At 39.6% G+C, this 23,354-nt stretch overlaps 1 protein-coding gene across 5 annotated transcripts in view; it reads left to right on the top strand.

Annotated features, from left to right (window-relative positions):
• The window catches only part of PARD3B (par-3 family cell polarity regulator beta), a 1,145,366-nt gene that overhangs the window by 652,988 nt on the left and 469,024 nt on the right, over nt 1–23,354 (top strand). For all 5 annotated transcript variants that reach the window (XM_089330006.1, XM_089330005.1, XM_089330004.1 and 2 more), the window contains 3 exons: nt 4,274–4,459; nt 17,714–17,884; nt 22,100–22,232. In XM_089330006.1, coding sequence (XP_089186132.1) covers nt 4,274–4,459; nt 17,714–17,884; nt 22,100–22,232 — 490 coding nt within the window. The remainder of the gene's footprint in view (nt 1–4,273; nt 4,460–17,713; nt 17,885–22,099; nt 22,233–23,354) is intronic.

Raw genomic sequence — 23,354 nt, 5'->3', positions numbered from 1 at the left:
ATCATGTCTTACTGTGAAAGTAGAAACCTGTCTTGGAATTTTTTGTAGGTGGGTCAAATCATGGTGACCTTCGATAGTGGGGCATAAAGATACTATGTAGTATACTCTAGTAGTTAAGTGTCTTAGTTGAACTCACAGAAGAAGAAACTACAATGATGGATACCAGGGGGTCAGAGGAACAGGGAGCTGTGAACCAAGGATGCACAATTTCAGTTAGGCAGGGAGAAACAGCTCAGGAGACTTTGTACTAAATAGTGACCACTGTAATTCAAAGGGTGCATGGAAAATGAAATTAAAAGATAACGCTCATTTGCCAGGAATTTTTGGAGACCCCTCACAGCTAATGTATACTCATACCTAAAAATTGCTAGTGGAATAGATTGCATTTGGTTTCAATGCCAAAAAAAAAAAAATATATGAGGGCACTCAAAAGTTCATGGAAAATAGAATTAAAGATAAGGTGATCGTGGGGCCGGCACCGTGGCACAGTGGATTAGCGCCCTGGCTTGAAGCAATGGCATCCCATATGGGCACCGGTTCTAGTCCCAGCTGCTCCTCTTCCGATCCAGCTCTCTGCTATGGCCTGGGATAGCAGTAGAATATGGCCCAAGTCTTTGGGACCCTGCACCCATGTGGGAGACCTGGAGAAATCTCCTGGCTCCTGGCTTCAGATTGGCACAGCTCTGACCGTTGTGGCCAATTGGGGAGTGAACCAGTGGATGGACGACCTCTCTCTGTCTCTCTCTCTCTGTGTAACTCTGACTCTCAAATAAATAAATAAATAAATCTTAAAAAAAAAAATTAAGGTGATCTTGGTGCAAAAAAATTGAAATCCCTGCACAGTTTTTTCATAAAGTGCATTTCCATGAACTTTTATGAAAACCTCTCATGTACATGGATGTCAAAATTTTTGCACCAAAACTAAAAAAAATTTTAACTTCATTTCCAAGAACTTTTTGAAAGCCCATCCTATAATTTTTATTTGTCAATTGAAAAATAAATCTTAAAAATAATAAAAATACATACATTCCGTGACATAATTTACCTACAGATAATATGGCATCTTAAAATTCATTGGGCTGAGACTAAGGCAAAACGTGAAAGTGTAGTGGGCTGACTCAGAACATTTCATTACAAAACAGGAACAACAAAAAAATCTGACACACAATCACCCTGCCTGCAACCCACAAAGCCCCAACATTGACATTTCTTGTGGCCTATCAGCTCAGTACTTGTTTCCTCATCTGTAAAATGGGCACAGTGATAAACCTCAGATGGTGTTGTGAAAAATCAGCGTATCACCATGAAAGCTCTAAGAATGGAGACGCGCGGTCATTGTTAACCACGAGTTTATTGTTTTCATCCCAGTTGTTACTCTGAGATGCCAGGGACTTAAAAAGATAAATGTCCAATGAAAAGAGAGCTATTCCAATGATCTCTATCTTGTTTTAACCACTCATGTTGTAAATGGAAGGTGCTAGTACAAATAATACTTTTCATTCTTACTGAGAATTATACAGAGCTGTCCAAAGAGAGCTGAGCAGTCACAGAACAAAGTGCTTTGAACGTTTCACTAAAGCAAAACCAGTCGTTGCACTTTGTGGTCCAGAAAAAGCCAGGAAAGTGTGTGCGTTTTTCTGTGAAAATAGTGTTCACAAACGTGTAGGAAGAGCAGTTGTCCTTTAATTTATACTTTAATTTGGTGGAACTTTATTAGACTGAAATTAACCAAATTCCAGAGAGGACTGGAAGGGTAAGTGATTATGAAATGTTATGGATTGTAAATCGGGTATTTTGGAAGACAAAGATGAAGGCTAATAGTTTACATTTAGTACTAAATTCTGGCATTGTAATAGAAAAAGGACAGTTTGAATCAAAGGAGAGGATTTGTTTCTTAGATAATAATATAATGAGTTAGTTAAAAGAGCTAACCTGTAATAGGTTTATTAAATTAAGCAATAAAGGCTCATTTCTTTGAACAACCTGTTGTCAAAATCTTCACAGCTAACTTCATTTGCAATGAAATTAAATCAAAGAACTATTTAAAAGTTAGGCATGGATTTTCTCTGTTTTGGTGGGAGTTGAAAATGTCATGTCAATGGATCTGGCTATGATCAACCCTTTAATCCTGGTTTAATTATGGGTTCTTTGCTACTTCTGATTTCATAGTTATTTGTGACTGCCATTCAGACAGCCATAGTAATTTTTTAAATACGTAATTTTACATAAGAATCCCCTCAAAGTGACCTTAAGATGAGAGTCTCTAGACATAATTATAGAGAGGAAGGAACTACTGACCTACAATGAGTTGATGGTTTCCAGGAATATCTCATTTTCAGTTAATTTTTCGGTTTAGCACTGTGACAGAGTTTCACATATCTGCAAGCTTGACAGGAATGTAGAAGGGACACCTACAAATATTATCAGATCTTGCTTGTCTGTTCCCACAACTATGCGTTTGAAACACTAGGGGCCAGATAGAGTTAACCACCCACATTTCCCAGGAGGCCTGAACTCTGACTATGCTGTTTGCAGCTAAACTGTATTGTCTCAAGACCAGAGTACTTGCAGCTAGGTGTCACATGTCAAAGGGAATAGGAATATTTGTTGCACATAATCATTTTTGTTTGGGTCTAAAATTGAATGACAATGAATTACAGGTGCACAATTAAAGCACAGGTTTGGACAAAGTGAAATATAATCCAACAGTATCTATTTCTCTACCTATACATTTTTCTTATTTCAAAATAATAGTTCAGGGCCGGCGCGGCGGCTCACTAGGCTAATCCTCCGCCTTGCGGCGCTGGCACCCCAGGTTCTAGTCCCGGTCGGGGCACTGGATTCTGTCCTGGTTGCCCCTCTTCCAGGCCAGCTCTCTGCTATGACCCGGGAGTGCAGTGGAGGATGGCCCAAGTCCTTGGGCCCTGCACCCGCATGGGAGACCAGGAGAAGCACCTGGCTCCTGGCTTCGGATCAGCGCGATGCGCTGGCCGCGGCAGCCATTGGAGGGTGAACCAATGGCAAAGGAAGACCTTTCTCTCTGTCTCTCTCTCTCTATCCACTCTGCCTGTCAAAAATAAATAAATAAATAAATAAATACAAAATAATAGTTCAGTTTTTTTCAGTATTGTATGTCCCATTGACAAACTTTACCAATAGTGATTATTTCCATGAAAAATTTATTTTAAGTTACATAAACCAAATCCTGATTTTTTTAAAAAAAATGTATTCAAGACACTGCAGGCAGCAGCTTTACCTGCTTCGCCACAACACCTGCCTGCAATGCTAGCATCCTGTATGGACACCAGTTCGAGTCCTGGCTGCTCCACTTCAGATCCAGCTCTCTGCTATTGCCTGAGAAAGCAGTAGAAGATGGCCCAAGTTCTTGGGCCCCTGCACCCATGCAGGAGACCTGGCAGAAGCTCTTGGTTCCTGTCTTTGCATTGGCATAGCTCTGGCCATTGTGGCCAACTGGGGAGTGAACCAGTGGATGGAAGGAAGACTTCTCTCTTTCTCTGCCTCTCCTTCTCTCTCTGTGTAACTCTGACTTTCAAATAAATAAATCAATCTTTTTTTTTAAAAAAAAAAAAAAAAGAATCAATGATAGAGAGAGAGTGTGTTCTTATCCGCTAGTTTGCCCCCCAAATGCCCACGAAAGTACAGGACTAGGATTAAGCTGGGGACCAGGTACTCAATTCAGATTTCCCACGTGGGTGAAAGGAACCCAGTTATTTGAGGCATCACCACTGCCTCCCAGGGACTGCCTTAACAGGGAGCTGGTGACAGAAGCTGCAGCAAAGAACCAAACCTAGGCACTCTAATGTTGGACATAGGAATCTTAATGGCTAAGCTGAATACCCACTCCTTCTTTAAAATTATGACATTTTTCTACACTAAACTCTGTTTTTTCAGTTGTAATACAAAGATATTGACATCACCTTATCTTTAAAGTCTCTTTTGAAACCTGAGATTCTCTTTATTCTGATTCCAGCTCTTCAATTATGGAGAATATTCTGTTGGATTTCCCTATTTATGGGGTTTTCCAAAAATGCTGCCTTGTCAAATGATCATGAAATATGCCCTGAGAGTTCTCTCTCCACTCCACAGAATGGGGCTGGCCCCATGCAGAGAGAGACCAGCCTTTGCCTGCCAGGGGCAGAATTCCAACCATCAGAGATCCAGTCATCCTGTCTTGCTAACTGCTTCTACGTTTGATCATCTGAGAGTCTACAATATTAATCTGCTTTCTCCCCATTCACACTTTCCCCAACAGAAAGGCGAACCTGACTGCTACGCACTCTCTCTGGAGACAACTGAGCAACTCACTTTTGAGATCCCCCTGAATGATTCAGGTTCGGCAGGCCTGGGAGTGAGCTTGAAAGGCAACAAATCCCGAGAGACTGGAACGGACTTGGGGATTTTTATCAAATCCATCATCCATGGAGGTGCTGCCTTTAAGGTGAGCGGGAATGCTGTTTGCCCTTTTGTGACATGGCGCCTGGCAATGTCACTGTTGTGTCTGGGGACCGGATGAAGAAGGTGATTGCAAGCTTCAGACCTCTGAGGCTTTCCTGCCAGACTCAGGAAATGTGTCTGTGGACAGATCTGGGGAGCAATAGGCTGTTTTCAAACCATAAGTGGTTATTTTTACTTCCTGGGGATAGTTCTTAAAAGCCATCATGATTAACATTGTTTTTTGCATTCTTTTTATTATCCTATTAGGATTCCACTGAATTTGTAACCTGACAGAGCTGAGCCTAAAACACACACACACACAGGCAGGAAAACAAAACTATAAACAAGTAAACATAAAGGCAGCAAATAAGGAAATTGTAAGAAATGAAAGCTCAGCGGAGCCTGAGAAGGATTGCAATGTAAATTAAAGGTCATTTATCACATTTTATACCTTAAAAGATAGCCATGGTACCCAGAATGCTCATTTGCTTTTGAACACTTGGAAAAGCTTATATATTAGCAGCAAAAGTTGGGGGAGGTAGAGGATAGTGATTCTTCCCTTTCACGTTGGTTAGGCAGTGTGATCATAGCTGTTCCTGAAGTGTAATGATTACCTTGATTGCCAGTGTTCAAATCCAGCTCTGCTGTTTGCTGTGTGAAAAGCTGGCAAGGAAGCTGACCTCCTGTCTTCCATATCCTCCCTGTAGAATGGGGATGATAGCGCACACCCACATCCTAGGGTTATGAGAATTAAATACACACACACACACCCTGCAGTGAAAGCCATGAAGTGGTCGTGGAGCAAGAAACCCATGTTTGCACCTCGTGTCACTGTCGTATGCATCCCATGTCATGTAAAGAGACTTTGTGAGTTGGAATTCTGCCTGAGCTACCCTCCCTCTCTTTGAACATAGATAAGTTAAAATTTTGAGTGCCAATCTCTTAATGATGTTAAGACTAAAAGAGATAATAGATGTAAACTGTGCAGCCTAGGGTCTATGATAAACTTCCAATAAGGGTTGGAAGATCATTTTAAAATGATCTTGCTAACTACGCGTGTTTTCACTCCTGCCTAGTGGTCTACTTATACTTTATAAGACCATTCCTGGTCCTGGATCCTGGCTTTGTTGAAGCATTTGTTCACATTTGCTCTTCTACTTTCATTTCAGACCTCGACACTGAACAAATAACGTGTTTTTCTTTGGGAATTAAGAAACATATTGTGTGTAGAGAACTTTTAATTCACTTCTTGGGTCTGTTCACTTTTGTAGCATAATAAATAATCACAGCATTTCAGTAATATACATCGACAAGCTTTCGTTTTGCTTATAGCTCTGCAGGACCACTGGGAGGAGCTTTCTCATTGAGGCTGGTGTGTCTGCTTACCATGCTGTAGATATGTATAGACCTGAGTTTGTGCCACATTTCCCACCTTCTTCTTGCACTGGCAGGCCGGTTGAGGTGTCAGAGGGCCGGCCTCAGGGCTTGAAGCCTCATTATCAATGAACTCTGCACTGGCACACTCCATGCCACATGTTGCTCAAGGCAAATGGCGTGGCTGACTCCAAGGTCAAGCCGTGAGACACCTTCCCCTGTGATGAAGCTGCAGTAGGGGTGTGCGTGAGAGGCGGGTGGAGAATTGAGGCTAATCACTTATTCTAGAAGACTCCCTAATCTGTCTGACAAATACAGAACTAGTAGCGTAAGGGAAATAATGATACTTAAACAACAACTATTAGTGTTTATTGTACTTGGTGCTTAGTGTATGCTGGACGTTAGGTAAGGATTTTTATGGATTTTCTAGTTTTACCCTTCACATTTGATTACTATCATACCATTTTACCAAAAGAGAAATTATAGAAGACAGTGGTCAGTGCCTCTCCTATGGTCACATAGCCCGGAATCACTTAACATGAAATCGAATCAAGGCAGGTGGACTCCAAGACTATTATACACTGTGATGTGTTGCCAGCTTTTTCGTACCATCCATTCAGGTTCCTGAAGATCAGGGGTTCCTGCCCTAAAATTGTTGTATCCAGCATGTTCTTTTGCCAAGGCATCCAAACATATGCTCTGTTTGAGGATGAGCCCTTGGCCATGTGTGTGAATACAGTTTGATATTCTTCTTCTTATTCCTAATGACAACTCTATTTGCAGAATTTATTCCAAGTCAAATTGAAATGGAGATAACTTTTCGGAAATTAAAAGCAAACATCTTAGCTTTTTTTTTATGGGCAATAACTTAAGTTCATGCAGTATCAGCGGGCAGGTTTAATATGTATATACATGTTTGTGTAAGTGAGCTGCTCCTTACCTAAGCAGATCTAGCAGTCTTGCTTCTGGCAGAAAGATTTCGCTTTCCGTTTATGTAAATTTCTTTCCTGACACTGGTCTGCTGAGTCAGACAATCACACCATTAAAAACCACTGGACAGCATATTTATAGCTGATCTTAAACAGTACAAGGCGTAAATCATGAATTTAGCCTTCTTGTGAAGGCTTAGCATCCATTTGTCTTATTTACTTTTTGCAGCCTACAGGGTAAGGGCCTGAGCTTGGCTCACGAGAAGTCTGAAAAACTGGTAGGGGGTGGAGGTGAAGGGCAGAAGTTTTCTATCCTCTTTCTGCTGTTCCAATAATTTACTGTTACTCCTCAGAAAATTGCCACCTGTTCTGTAGTTCAGGATTATGTCTTATAAAAATTGTTCTGAGACTTTGGTCCTGTCCCTGTTGAGAAGATACAAATGTGCCAGACTGCAGTGTCCCCAGGGAAAAGTGGAGCTAAGCTCTGGGCACATCCACCTTAGCATCTGGCCCAACAAAATCATCTTTCTGGCACGGCACAGTATTCTCTCCTGGTCCTTCCTGCCACTAGTGGGTTCTCAAGGTATTTTTCCCTTTTGGGAAGGTGGATTTGTGAAAACTAAACTACTTTGAAAAGTATGACCAATTCTTCTATGGATGCTGCGCACTCTGCTCTCCCAGGGGCTGCTGCTGATGTAAACAAAGATGGGCTACCTGCCACATGCAAGTCACCTGAGTGGCTGGGACTCTAACTGGGGGCCTCTTTTTCTTCTTTCCTCTCAGGCTGCCATGTTCAATCCTTTCATCTCTTTTTTAGTTCTTGCTAATAGACATGTAAATGTCTGTTTGAAAATCATTGCATTCAGCTACTATAGGATGGATGCTCTCTTGGAAAAGAATCCCCGACTCATCCAGGGGCAAACTGGATGATATTTTGACTTTATTCAAATTTACCCAAATGCTTCATCTCATCTTAGTGTTTGATGTTGAGTCTACTTGTTAGGAAATAAAGCCTGGGTGGGCATTTGAGCTAGGAGTGAAGACAGTGGATAAGACGTTTATGTCCCATCTCAGAGTGTCTGAATTTGATGCTTGTGGGGAGCAACTGGGAGCAACTCGGACTAGACTAAGTTACTGGAATTAAGACTTATTCTATGCATCTGCTCTCCCACAATATGGCGCTGGGAGAGGAGAAAACAGCTTCTACGCAGCTGCCTCTTGCCAACTTGAGTGATGACCTCCAGGAGCTGACCCTGCTCCTGATTGGAGGAGAGCAGCGTACTCGGCGTGTGGGCAGCAGAGTTGGGATTGGTGGAAAAGGACTATAAAGGAGGAGAGAGACAACATGCAAGAGGAACATCTAAAGGGAACATCTGGAGGAACACCTGTGCAGCCCCCGAGAGAGCCGGCCGGCGGTGTGCCGCTCCCCTGCGGAAGTGGGGAAAGTGGCTAGGGGGAACCGCCCTTCCACGGAGGTGGAAGGGTCGGTAGCCAACCCGGGAAGAACCAGCAACAAACCCGGGGAGGGCCGAGCAGACAAAAGAACAGCGCAGGGTCCTGTGTCGTTCCTCCACGAAGACGGGGAGCGACAGATGCTTTGCTCTAGCTCCTGACTAGATTTCTGCTAGACTCTAGGAGGCAACAGTGGTGGTTCAAGTAGCTGGGTCCCTGCCACCCATGTAGGAGCCCTGGACTGTGTTCCCAGGTCTCAGCTGCAGCCCAGCCTGGTCCTGTCCTCTGCAGACATTTGGGGAGTCAACCAGTGATTGGGCGACCTCTCTCTCTCTCTCTCTCTCTCTCTCTCAATTGGGTGACCTCTCTCTCTCTCTCTCTCTCTCTCTCTCTCTTTTTGTCACATGTATCGCTCTTCATATCAAAAAAAAAAAAATTGTAGACAGAAATCAAGCCTATAAAGCCCCTTGTATGTTTCAGGCCTCCAACACTTGTAATTGCATGCTTACTTGGATACAATGCTGTCTAAAGATCCCACTGGAAGCAATACCTTTAGCTGTGCTTAAGCAGAGCCTTCAACCATAACATCCAAATGTTGCTTCTTACATTGTAGATCCTAAAATGCCTATACAACAGCATGTATTGTATGTTTCTTGTTTGCTTTTGCTCTCATTCTTCCTGAGTGTTTGCTTCTGAAGTACAGTTTAATTGCTTCTGGAAAAAAATACTAAATAGAATTATATATGTGTTAACTTCTTCTGAGCTGCGAATGATGACTGGAATAAAATTACAAGGTCCACAAGGATGATTTTGTAAAATTTCATTTTGTGGTTGTCATTTAATGTAAAATGTAACTGCTATGAAATAAAAAGAAATATTGTCTGTGTTGCAGTTAGAAAGAAATCCTAATAAAAATAGTCACCATTTCCCAAATCCACATAAACCTCTTCTCATCTTCTCCAGGGTAGCACACATGCAGTCTCAGGGATCACTTTGAAGATCTGAGATAGTCTCATGCTTATTTGCTAAACATTTTGAATTCTGAGATGAGTGGCTTTCCCTTTTTCAAGAATTTCTCTTGCTTTGAGCTGCACTATTTTTAAAATTGTTTAGAGAAAATGCTTTGTATGTCACTTGATTATGCTGACAGTTAAACAGCTCATTTTCTTATATTAATCACTTTTAGAAAAATATATACCTTTGAAAAATATAGGTAAGTTATTAACACTATCGAAGAATAAATATTTCATAGGGTCTGTTGCACTAGTTCTGAATGACACTCTTCATTTGGACATACTGATTTTGTGAGTGGAATATGTCCTATTGGAACCTTGAAATAATAAGATAAAATTAAAATTTAAAGGCAATTTTTGTTAAGGGGGGAAATGTCATGTGTCAGGTAGATAATTTAAGGGCTCTTAAGTAGAAAGAATGAATTTAAGAATATCTGTTATTCTCTGGGAAATTAATTAGCCAGGTTTGTGCTTAATAAATACTACTTGATGATGATGAAAAAAATGCCTGACATAGCTAATTGCAAATGCATGCACTCAGAATATGAAACAGACATAATTTAAGTAGTTTGATTCTTGTGTGCTTAGAAAATTCGGAATGATACTTCTAAAAGATACAGAATTGTGTAATCTAAACTATTTAGTAATACATAAAAGAATTTCTCACAAATATAGATGATTCCAATGTTTTAAAGTGAGTCTACTGTGAGATTGGGGAGACTGTGAGCTCTAGAATATTCAAGAACATGGCACTTGATCCTGAACCTCTAGTCTCTTTGTAACGGGGCACATTTAACAGCAGTCAAGCCCCTTAACAGAACCCAGAGATCCCAGTGTGAATAATTTCTACCTCCATCTCTGCCGGTATCTATAAATCATGTGGCGTATCTATAATTAATGAATTCAAGAGAAGATAAAAGGGACAGCTTTTTAAGGAACACTAATGTTAAATGATTTCTTCAACTCTGTGTTTTTCTGAAAATTGATAATCTTTACTAGTGGTAGGAGACATTTAAGGCTCCTTTCTGTTATCAGAGTCTCCCAAGCTTTTGCCTCTGACAGAGGACCAGACAGTTTGAGTTTGAGTTTGTTAAGTAGCTCCGTTGCAAATCCTCAACTACGTAAAACCAAACTGTAGCGATTTCACCCCTAACCACAGAGATGTGATACATTTTAGATATAACTAATGGCAGGCTTTTAACTTGGAAAATATAATCAGTTCATAATCACTGTATATCCAACAGAAATTTTAGCTTAAATAAAAAAAGAAATTGCTAAATTAAAGAAAAATGTATTTCATAGGAATTTCCTTTTTCAAAATGCTGAAAACATTAGCATATGTTGATTCATATAGTGAAACTTACTATTTGTGAATTTTCTACCGTAGTAATTGCTTTATAAAAACACATCACTTTTAAGATCTCAAAATATCAGTATCTATCATTTCGGTTCTTGCCAATTTTTATGACTTTGGCATTTTTATTTCGTGCATGGAAATGCAAATAAAAATATTTTTATACTGTGCTAAATAAAATTTTGGAATTCTACATCTTGTGAATGTGTATTTCAAACTCTGTGATTGTTTCTGTGGGCTTGGAAAAATTATGTGTTGGTAGTCCTAATCAAAAAAGAAATTGGGATCTAAAATTTTTGATTTAAAATGATGATGATGCTTTGGCTCTGAAAATAGTACCTTTCCCTGAAAATCTATCATCATCATCATCATGTGTATTTGAATTATTAATGCTGAGTTCATACTTGGATCAGAATTTTGCTGTAGGTACTCTGGTTTGGATCCATTTTTATAGTGGTTGATTTTAAGCAATCTTAACACCAATGAGAGCACTGTGTCTTAACACACAATAACAAGTAAATAAATAAGGTAATTTTTAATATATGGCAAAGACCTCCAAGATTCTGATCTGATTAGGCATCCATGCATAATTTTCTTGATTCACATATAACACATTTGCCTTAACAAGCTTTTTTTCTTCTGGTTTTCTAGGCCAAAGTAAATTAAGAGCAGAAAATCAGGAAGGAGGTAGGAAGGGATGGAAAGGAAACTGAAATTACAGGAAACAGAAAATGTGTAAAACAAGCAAAGAATGTTCCTGCCACACTGTAGGCCAATGAATATTTCTGATGATCCTAAGTGCTTCTCAAACTGTCTTGCCAAGGAAATTATAAGCAGCAGCATGGCCATAGTAAAGCCTCTACATTGTAATGTGTTTATTTATGGTCCACATTTCTCCAGAAGGAATTTTAAATGAAATGGATTATAATACACTTTGAAAGCATTATATCAGAATGGCTTTGATTATGCATTTCTTGATGCTCTAAAAAGTATCCTTTAGTTACCAAAAAAATTTTTTAAAAATAAAAAGCTTCAGATGCCACAATGATATGCTGCTGGGACTTCACTGGTTTGCTACATAGAAATGGAGTGAAGCTCTTAAGATGATGACTGAATTAGATTAAAAAAAAATAGAAAATTTACAATAGCTGAAGAAGTGGAGATAGGGCCAGGACATAGAAAGGAATGAAGGTTCACTCAGAATTATAAAGGTTCTCTGAATATATGGTGGGAAATCCAAGCCAACCTGGGTTCATGAATCTGTCATAGTTACTGTTTGTAATCTAAATAATTTGTTCATTATAGGTGAAATGTACAACAGGTCTACATCATCTGACTCAAAGATTTTTCAAGGGATTCACTATAGCAAACATATCAGGAATATAAAGACTGAGTTATGCAATATACTAAGGACAGGAAACTTGAAACTATTCATTCCATGATCTGGGAAGCTACTAGCATATTAAATTACATGCATCCACAGATATATACACACACACACACACACACACACACACACGCACCCCTCTTCTGGTAAGGACTGTACAGACAAGTGTGAGATCATGGTTACTGAGATGAGGGCGCTCTTAATTCTACCTGGAAAAAAAATGAAGAGGAGGTCATTGCAGAGGCTCGCTTTGAAAGACGAGCAGATATTCAATGGGTGAGCAGGAACGCAAGGGGGATTTTCCACGGGAAGAAGAGTATGGGCACAGTGACCCTATGTGCACCCCAGAATGCAGTCAGTTGTCCTTAGAAAACTGGGCTTTATTGGGAAGAAAGGCCCTCTTGGTGGAACCTGGCGGTTTTGGGCAAGTGATGTGAAGCCCGTGCTAACGCAGGTCCACACCCTGTGAGCAAGGACTGATGGGCTCGACCTTGCCACTGTTCTTTCCCCCACTGCTTTGCTTCAAAGCTGTCCTTTAAAAACCTTGATTCATTGGTACCTCTCATTGCTGTTGTTTACAAATGGAGTTAAACGATTTCAGTCTGGAATGCAAGGTTCTCTGCTAGGTTGGCATAGTTTTTCTTTTTAGTTAAAACTACAGCTTGCAGATGTCAAGGAGTGACCTGAGGCCTTGAGAAGGATTTGTTCAGAACACCTCTCTCCCTTAGACAGGTGCCCTGTTGCCTGGAGTCCACCCTCCTCCCGGGAATGCCTGCTCTGTGAATCTGAAGTCAGGCTTTCAGCTTGGGCTCTAGGTGTTCATAATTTCCCAGGAGGCCTCGCCAAGGTCCCCATTAGAAACTTGCAGAGGCAGCAGCCCACATCTGGTCATGATTAATCCTCTCAACACCCAAGACTCATGTGGACTGGCCTTGGGCCATAGCCAGCTATCCCTGGGAAAGCCAGCCCACCCTCTCAACGCTCCTCTCATATTCTGCAGAGACTAGCTCTTTGCCTTGGTTTTTCCCCTCTCCCCTCTGTATTCAGCAGAACGTGGAAGTAAGAGCCTTACATAAAATGGACCAAGAGAGGTGGAGGAAGCTAAGCAGCGTCACCAGAACTGATGGCAGAGGTAGCACCTGGCCACTGCTAAAGAACACAGGGGTTGAACTAACAGAAAACTGAACCCCTGGAAACCATGGGTGTGCTTAAGAGGAGCACATGGAAAATCCCAGCACAGCACCTCCCTACAAAATTACCTGGCCTCACGTGCAGATGGAGAGAAACTCTGGTGGAAATATTTATCTATATCTTTTGTTAGATTCTCAGAGGAGTCCAAGAACCCATAGAGCAAACTAGTTGGAAGCTTGGACTCTTGAGTAACCCAGACATAGTTCGAGTCTGCTCTTAGAGAATTGACTTAACACAGTTCTAGCCTTTCTGAGCCTCAAGTGCTCCTGTTGTAACATGTGTAGGGCTGTTGTAAGGAGTGAATTGTCTGGTACATAGAAAGGATTTAGTACAGTGAAGTGCACAGAGACTCATTAGTATCATCAGTAAATGTGCTTTTAATTCTCTCTGGAACATTTTAGAAGCAACACAGCATAATGGATACACGTCCTTAATTTTAGAGAAAAGGAGACCTGACCATGTGAGGCCTCTTTGGCAAGCCACTTAATTTCTATGAGCCTCCATCTTTATATTTTTTAAATAGTAGAAAGTAGTATAGTACTGTTGGGTTGTTATAAAAGGTGAATGAAAGAACATGTGCAGAACCCTTATACAAGGAGAGGTCCATTTTAAATGTTCAGTTAAAGGGAGATATCATAGGCAAATGTCTTATCTCTTAGCCCACTCTCCTGCCTGCCTACCACCATATAACCAGTTACGACTGAGAATATCTGGAGCCACTCACCCCGGGGATGTAGAGAAAACCTTAGGCTCAGACAAGTTTTTGTTTCTCCTAACATGCCCTGGGGAAGTTACTTTTTAATCTTTGCTCCATTGTACTTCCACTTTTTAATATTTTTCTTTCTCTGGGAGTTTCCTTTACTACTTCCATAGCTTCAGGATGGATAAAGCTGTTTATGAGGGATGCCAAATATAGGAGGTTTTGTTGAGCAAGAGTTTGATTATGATGAAGGTTTGAAGGAAAGGGATTTTTTTTCCTTTAAAAAAACATAAATTTTTGCAGGGACCTTGACCTTGTGTCTTCGTCAATAAACTCTCATTTACACATACAAAAAAATGTAAATTTGACTCAGATTGCAATAAAATAGTATCCTAAAATTACTAAGAAACATTCTTGGGGAGTTGTGTTCAATTTATTTAAAATCAGTTGAGAATTAGTGTTCTCATGCTTCAGAATTTACTTAAACATAATAGGAAAAGAAATCCATAATATGATAACTTTCTTGATCAAAATGATTCCAAAGCAAAAAAGTGTATATATATATATATACACACATATATATATTTATATATTTAAGTTATATATAATTTTATATATATATAATTTTGGAGGATATTTGCTGCTTTTCAGTAATGAGCTTTTCATTGAATGGACTCTACTTTAGGTCAAGACCAGGCATAGGTATGAGTGTCTGTATGTCTAGCTAAACAGGCCAACAGTGTTCTTCAGTGTTCTGCCACCCCCTGAAGTTTCCTACTGTGTGCGTCTGAATTTCATACAGTCCTCTCTTCCAGGAGACATCTGGTGGCATATTGTCTCTTCTGCATTTGAAAGTCTGCTTTTCCTTGAAGCTATACCCTGTGAGAGACTAGTCTTTGTCATGGATGTAGAAGACCCAATGGTTTAATGTAGAATGCAGGACTTGAGCTATTCTTTTCCAAATCTGAACCCAGCTGGCTGATCAAGTCCTAATATATGTGGAAGTGCCCTCTCTTAATAGGTGTTCGATAAATGGTTTCTCATCCTCTTTGGACGGCAAATCATTCAGAAATTGGAGGAGATGACCTCGGAGGACCCTTCCAGCTCTAAACTCTGTGATTATATTCTAAATGTTAAGACAACATGTACTTACTGGCATCACCATTAATGGAATTACCCATCATTTATCTTATAACAACAACAAAAACCACACACCAATAGCATTAGACCAGCCACGCTTGAAAATGAGGGTGTGGGATTTTTATCACAGCCAGGACTCTCTGGTGACACTCGTGATGAATGTGAATGTCTTTGAAAAAAAATTCCAGCTGCCCTGGGTAACCTGACTTGTCCTTTTGTTTTTGGACTTGGTTCCACTAAATATGTCTTATTTCAGTGTAACTGTATGCTTGAGACCTAGAATGTAGTTAAAAATCAAGTTATGCTTAATAAATGTTGATAAGAGATTTTATAAAAAATGTTCTTCTCACATCTTGTCTTTCCTCTACCTCTTCACTCTGACCTTGACACCTTTTTCAGATAGAAGGTTCACAAGAGGTTACCGGGTAGGATCTCACTCAGATTACATTAACTCCATCACTGGAGCCACCCATAGTGTTTCAATCTTTATCTTCTTCCTGCCATAGTGGAGGATAGGTCTTGCTAAGACTGAACCCCTACGAATCCAAACACTAGATCTCATTTCCTGTTAAGAGTACTACGATCTTGATTCAAGTCTTCTGCTTCCCTTTTCTCTTTAAAAACCACACATCCGTCTCTGGTTTTCCTGAAAAGATTTTTAGTAGCAAAATTCAGCACAATAGTCCTTCTTCCATTACATGACAAAACAGAACAGAATAATTTCTCCACTGATGTCCCACTTCATGTGACTAAACCATTACGATTGTTATGGCTTTACCAATTTCCTGTAGTCTTAATCTTATTCTTTCATGTGCCTCACTCAAAATTGGATAACAGAAGCAAAGAGATTCCTTTCTTGTTTGGCCTTTCCTGTAAATCTCATTTCCAGACTTGCTCCAAATTAGGGTAAAGGTTAAGTGAAGTGGGAAAACAAGAGGAAGGGAGGGGACAGAAGCTCTGCTGAGGCAGACCACTTAACATGGTTTCCATCTCACAGTTTACATCCTTCTCTGTCCATCCCATTGCATTGCCACCTCCAGTCCCTCCCCAAGTGGCCATGCACTTGTAGGGTAGCCTCCACAATCCCATCTGGCCAGCACCCCTCCAGCAGGTGGCGTGAGCAGTGCATTTCCTAGAGAACATTTGCTGTCTGAGACTATTGCTGTCTCCCTTCTCTCCCTTTCCCCAGAGTCAGCAGAGGAACTTCCTCTAACCACCTGCTACTGCCTTAGTCCAAGTTCATCGATCTGTCCACAGGCTTTATCTACCAAAGCTATGTGCTTGGTTTCTCCTAATTATTGTGTATCTGTTTTTCCCATTTTTAGAGAAGTGTTTTCTTTTGCATTTCGTTAATTTGAGCATGGATTCCAGATACATGTCACCACAAAAATCTCTTTCATATTTTCCTTTACCTGTTATAGTATTGTAACACTGGAGTCTCCAGTTGAGTAACAAAGGAGTTGTAGTTAAAAGAGAAAAAAGGTGAGATTCATAAAAACGAGCTTATGTGCGCTGGTCTGGCTTACTTTTGTGACCTAGGGCAATTTACATAATTTCACTATCTCATTTTCACTTTCTATGAAACATTTATGAGTCTATTCAGCTCCTTGGGTTCCACGAGAATCACTAGAGATAATTTATGGAAGAAACGACTGGAAGAGTAAACTGCTAAACATACCTACCATTATTTCTGTCAAATTGATTAGCAGCAGGAGCACAAAATTCCTCATTGTTTCTGTCACGTATCAAGAACTGTCTACCTGAGTGTAAAACAGAGGTATGTCTTGTCCCCAGTCTGACTGCTAGCATCCTATACACCTTTCTTTCCAGGCTGTGGAGGAGATGCACTGTGGCCCCTAAAGTTCCCTGTCACTGGAGCTGTCTTCCCAGTTGTTAGCCACTGCCAGACCCCAGTTTATGAAGGACTTCAGACTGAGGATGATTCGTGCCTTGCCATGGTTTAGCTGAGAGTCTGAGTTGCCTATCCACATCTCGAGGTTCTTTGTACTTTATGATAAGTGGCGTTCCTTCCAAGAGATGGTAGTGAAAGTACTTAGCACTCATAGCCTTTCTGATAAAAAGCTCTATGATCCTCTTTGTTAAGCTTTTCTGCTAGAAGATACCAGGGCAAATTGGTCCTTCACTGCACAATCAGTGTTCTTGTGCAGGCTAGCAGCCTTGTGAATGTGTTAGAGAAAATCGCATGGGGATTTCTCTTTTTTTGCACTGCTCAGTAGAGCTACCAACAATATCTAGAAGACACATTACTACTGTCAAGCACGCAACATTTAAGGGTGTCCCTTTGCGCCTGAAAAATGCAAACCTTCAGATCAAGAGATATGTATACCCCCTTTTGTTTCGAAACTCCCCTCCCTTGAGTCAGCAACATGGTCCCTCCCAGAGCAAATGGCAGAATCAGGCTAGATTAGTGTGCTTGCCAAAGACTTAGGTAAGAGGTATCATACAAATATCTAAATTATTGCAGCTCAGAATTCTGAGGTTTCTAAAAAGTACGTTCCCGCAATTCATTATTGTTAGTATTTGTGACTATTTGATAAGCTCCAGAACCGTTTTCTGCCATGGAAAATAAATCATTTCTAATAGCTGATTTTTTCCTTTTTTTTTTCCTTTTTAAATGTGAATTTTTTTCTTGAAACAGCCACATGTCATCACCATGTTCTTTGTTTAATACTTTTTTTTTCTCCCCCTCTCCCTTAGGATGGTCGGCTGCGAATGAATGACCAGCTGATTGCAGTTAATGGGGAGTCTCTTTTGGGAAAGTCCAACCATGAAGCTATGGAAACACTTAGACGATCCATGTCCATGGAAGGAAACATCCGAGGGATGATCCAGTTGGTGATTCTTAGGAGGCAGGAGAAACCCGTGGAGGTGATGCAAATTTTGATTTCCCTCAGCAAATTGCCCAAGTGGCCATCTGAATACACAAACTCCCATTCCTAGTAGGGAAGCTAGATGCAAATTGATTGTGAAATTGGGAAAATATGCCCAGAAGGACTCTGATTGATTTATGTGGGGAACAGGTGGTTGTATATTTTAGATATAACTAGAAGGTGTAAAAATGTGCATATAAACTAAGTCATTCATCAAATGTAACAAGTCCATATTTTCTAGTTTTTCTTCCCCCCGCCCCCAGGAATTCCTAAAGGTCTGGACTGATTCATAAACATCTTTACATGCTTTTTGTTTGATGTGCTAGCAATGCCCATACCTTAGAGAGGCCCCAATTGGATATGTGGAATGTTTAATGTGAAGATCATTGTTACACAACCAATTCTCCATAGTATTCCACGTAATATGCTCATAGCTAATATTGACCTGAGACTGAACTAATTTAAGACGTGATCTATTCAAGCTGCTTGCTTGATATTATTAAATAAATGTAAGTCTTATGTTTTGAAATCTTTTATCATTTAGTGTCAGGAATATTTTCACCTATGTATGAAGTACAATCAAAATATTTTTTACTTAATATTCCTAAATACTTCAGTTGCATACAAATAGTAAATGTAAAATATTTCTAAAGCATTTTTTCTTATGTGTTCAGCTTTAATTTAAGAAAAGATAAGAAAAAGTTAATAGTCCTAAAATTTAAGAACAGTACCAGCAAATCATGCATTATTATATCAGGATATTCTCTAAGGCCAAATATGCTTGCATATTATAGTAATATGCAAAGTAAAGACAGAATACTATTAAAGTCACTAATTTTTTAGACAATAAGTTCTACTTAAAAACTAAAAAGTGGAAGTATTATCAAATTATATAACAGCAGATGGTATCAGGGCTCAATGTAGTTATAAGCCTAGGCTCTGAAATTTTGAATTACTTGTGTTTAAGTCCTGGATTTATAATGTCCTGACAATGTAGCTACATATGAGAATATTCCAAAAAGTTTGTGGGAAGTGGAAATAAAATGTAAGTTTATGTTGGTACCAATATTTTCTGAAATCCATGCACAGTTTTTTCTAAAAGCATTTTCCATGAAATTTTTGAAGACACCCCTCCCCTTTTGCATAGTTGTGTGCCCAGTATTCGTAGATAACAGATATTTATGTCTGCTTCATCCTTTAGTGGACTGTGATCCCCAGCACATAGTAGACCCATAACAAATATTGTTAGGTGGATGAAAAAATTGCATTTGAGGCCTGCTTCATCTAAGAGAGTTAACCTGAGAAGTAAAGTTATAAACTATTTTATTTTGTTATTAGCTATTGGAAAAGAATAACTATACCTTTTAAACTCTTATGTACATAACCTTGTAGATTTAATAAATGTAAATTGGCCAATTACTGGAGACTATATGTAATGAAGGAACTCATTTTCAACATTTGCATCTTCTTAAGTGACAGAGTCTTCCATGAATATTTAATGAGCTTTACTTAGGTACAGAGTTATAATGCCCTTACCTACAGCTTCCTACTCTGAGAGAAGTGGTTCTATCTGGTCTAATTTTATTCCCACTCTAGTGCCCTGGGACCTTGTAGAACCCATCTAGTGAAAGAGTTGAAAGGATAGCTTCTTAGGGGCCTAGTTGCCCTTTCTACATATTAGAGCTTCCTTAAGGTTTCTTTAAACAAGACATTTCAACTAACAGAAAATCTGGAATATGCTAATAGAGATTACCATATCTGTGTGAATAACAAAGGCAAACTAATCAATGGCTATGGCTCTATAAGTTAGTTGTGCCCCACCTCTCTTCTTTCCTAATTTCCTGTCTTTCCCTAAAGTGCACGCAAATGCTGGTGGGTAGGTGTTAAGAAGCATTTGCCTTCTCCTTTATTGCCAGCATTTTCATTTGCTTCCCACACTCGGGTGGACTGATGTTATCCCATCAGAACAAGTACTAAACTCAGTTCCTTGCCCATCCTCAGAAGTGTCTCGTTAATATAGTTCACCAGGGAATCGATTGGGAATAAGAACTGGGGCAAAAAGCAATTTTTATGAGGACATTGAAACAAGATCCATTTTTAGTTTCTCTAATATTTACATGATTTCCATGGGGAGTGAGCAGGCACTTGACTCTCAGCTATTGAGAATCTCTGTGGTACCCATGAAGATTAAAGAGCATCATTTCTTATAAAGACAGCAGCCTAATGTACAGTTTATCTTTATTAAATTGGAAAAAAAATGGCAGCTATTTGATCTCCCAAATCTGTGTTGTAGTGTGTCAAGGCATATGTTCTTTGCTCATGCTTTTGGTGTATTCTCCTGTGGAACAGCAATTGCCCTCTGGTACAATAAAAAAAAAAAAGGCATCCACAGCCTAGAAAAAAGGTCTTAGCACCACTCATACATTCAAGCAAATCAATTGTTAGATTTGGCGAGAATACCAAAGTGATTGCTTCACTATTATACAGAGATTTTAAAAAAATAAAAGAAGCTACTTAAGAAAAGTCATAATATATAGTTGTTGAGGTATTTTTTCCCCACATTGCCCAGATGTACAAGGTACATAAACAGTTTTGATGAGGACCTTGTAAAGAATTCCTAATGAGCCCTTGATTAAATCAAAATCATTTTAAACAGAAACATGTTTTTCAAAGGATGAGCTTGAGGTTCAATTGTAATTCTATTTGAGCCTAGAGACTTGGTATTAAAAAATGGGTTATGACCTGGTTTTGCTTTTCCCTTCCCCAAAACATTTTCCTCCCTGCTGCCAGCTCATCTTGGTAGAAGCAGGATATGTTTGAAAATCCATTATGTATTTTATTGGCTGGGACACTAATGGAGGGCTCCACGACAGCTCTATTTTACAGGCCGAATACTTTAATTAGGCTGGTTACTGATCAGTTGTTGGGATATCGATTGTGTCATTTATCAAAGAGCTGAGAAAACAGAAAAAAAAAGTTTTTGTTCTTGTTGTTATTGTTAAATCAAAACACTAGGCTATGCGAGGCAAATCCTCCCTCTCCTGCCTGCCTGGGCTCCAGCTTCAGCTTAGGGGAAGCTTGCCTGCTCTGCCGGGCTCTGTTGGACTTGCAAGATAGAAGCAGAGTACCACGGGTATGGGGAACATGTTACGAGCTCTAATAAAAATGAAAGGACCTCCAGCAATTGAAAACATCTTAATTATTAAGAATGAATAAAATGAGTATTGTAAGTATTTGGTTTAACTATATAGGCACTGAATTTTTGTAACAAAGAAAAAAATGCAAACAAAATGCATTGTGTTAACCAAATGCTTTATTCAGAGGGAAAGAGCTTTGAGAATTAGATCTGTGTTATTGTTTTTGGCATGTTCCTCCAACAAATGGTCAAGGGAACAGCCATGAAATGGCTTTCCAACTATTTACTTCCTTGAAATCTGTTAGGGAGAGAAATAGTATGAGCAAGAGTGAAATCCATTTCTCTGTGCCTCAATCTTTTTGGAAAAAGCATTAATATGTGCAGTGCTGTGCACCAGTCTCCTCCTCTTACCATTTCAGCACCTGTGGAAACTGGATTGCAGGGGTGTTGTGCGTGCAGCAGTTTCAAGGAAACTGAATTTGTGTACAGACAGTCAAAATCAAAGTAGAAAAGGTGAACATGGGAAAAAAGAAAATTGAGAAGAACTGCTATCTGGCATTGTCATGCAGTTTGTTTTAGCTTCTGGCCAAAGAACCTAGTGTCTGCAGTGGGACACACTTATGGCCTTTGAGGGATGAACTCTGTGGTTTCTGACTTGCCCTAGAGCATATGCACATAGTCACAGAGAGAGAGAAGAACTTGCTGGTTGGCAGGGAAATACCCTTGGCATGAACTATCTTCTTATGTTGACACTGCCACAAGCTGTACTCCCAGATGGAAGAGAATTTGAAAGAAGCCAGTTGTAAGTAGGGGAAAGAATCAAAAAGTTAATCCCCTTTTGTGGTGGCTATCAGCACTTCTAATCCTCAGCACTGCATTGCCAGTGTTTCTTGTTTCTTGTTTCGTATTCAAAGATAGTTTAACGGATAGGGTCATTTTGATTTTCCACAGTTGAGGACTAACATGCAATAAACTCTTAAAAGACGCTTCATAAAGTGCTCATTCTTTTTGCTTCAATTGTCGAAGTTGGACCACACTAGAGAAAGTGATTGTGATTTTTTATTTTCATCCCCTTAGGAGCCTGCGGAGTGTGGGGCATTGTCCAAGCCATGCTTTGAGAATTGTCAAAATGCTGTGACCACCTCTAGGCGAAACGACAATAGTCCACTGCAGCCATTTGGCACTTACAGTCCACAAGACAAACAAAAAGGTAAGAGTCTATCCATTTTCATCCACTGCAAATGGAATGAGAAGACTTAAAAGTGCCTTTTTTTTGAACAAAGGGGAGGGCGACAAAGGCAAGTTAATTAGAGGAAGTGCAGACTTTGTAACGCACAGTCATGAACACTGAGAAGTGGGTGGGAGAGCTGACTCAGAACTTGCCAATCAGCTTCCTGGCAGTGCCTGCAGTTGAAGTGACAGCTTCTATGCTTGCTGCCCCAAACATGGAGGGTTATGTATAAAACAAACCATGATGGAGAAATAAGGATGGCAAACTGTTACTTCTTTTTAAGACCTTTTAATATTGTATGGTACCAAACACCAAAAAATGTATGGTCTTGCATCAAACCATAAACTGGTCATAATGCAATTCACAAAGTTATGCTTGACTCTAAGATAATTGTGGTAAATTGGCAAGTGCCACGACCTAAGACGGTTATGTGACAGTTGGAATGCTCTTACTGTTATTTTGCCATACTCTCTTTCCATTATTATTTAGTACAGGTCACATTTCTAGACAGTTCTGAATGTAAAAACCTGGGTTTTCTTCTTTATTTTTCAAAACTTATACTTCAGGTCACCCAGAAAATTATCTCCCTGTATCTCTCTTTTTTAATAGCTTTCATTTTTTATATTGCAAAAGCAATACATATTCACTGCGGAAAGTTTACAGAAAAGCAATAAAAAATATGATATACAATTAAATATATGTAATAAATATCATTCCTATCGAAGATCTTAATCAATAACATTTTTATCTATTTGTTCCAAGTTTTTTTTCATGCAAATATGTGTACATAAAATGAAATGAAAATGAAATATTCTTAATGTAATGTTTAGGAAATTGCTTTTTGAACTAATTGCATGACAGCCATGTTCAATGTCATCGGTAGCACCACCTTCAGGGGTTGGCTAGTGTTCTACTGAATGAAGGTGTGCATAGCGTGTTGTCAGTCCCTTGTGGTCTGGGTACTTAAGGTGTTACTAGAGTTTAGCTGCACGGGAACAAGTTTCAAAGCTTGTGATTACTCTGTCAGAATGGACTTGTCCATCGGAGGCTGCTCTGATTGAATCATGTGCTCAGAAAGATGGAGCATTGTTTTTTCCTGTG

Source organism: Oryctolagus cuniculus, chromosome 3 (genome assembly GCF_051225735.1).
Source record: "Oryctolagus cuniculus isolate XC-2025 breed Fujian yellow rabbit chromosome 3, ASM5122573v1, whole genome shotgun sequence".
Lineage (NCBI taxonomy): Eukaryota > Metazoa > Chordata > Mammalia > Lagomorpha > Leporidae > Oryctolagus > Oryctolagus cuniculus.
Note: the sequence above shows the minus strand (reverse complement) of the source record. Positions and strands in the feature narration are given on the sequence as shown.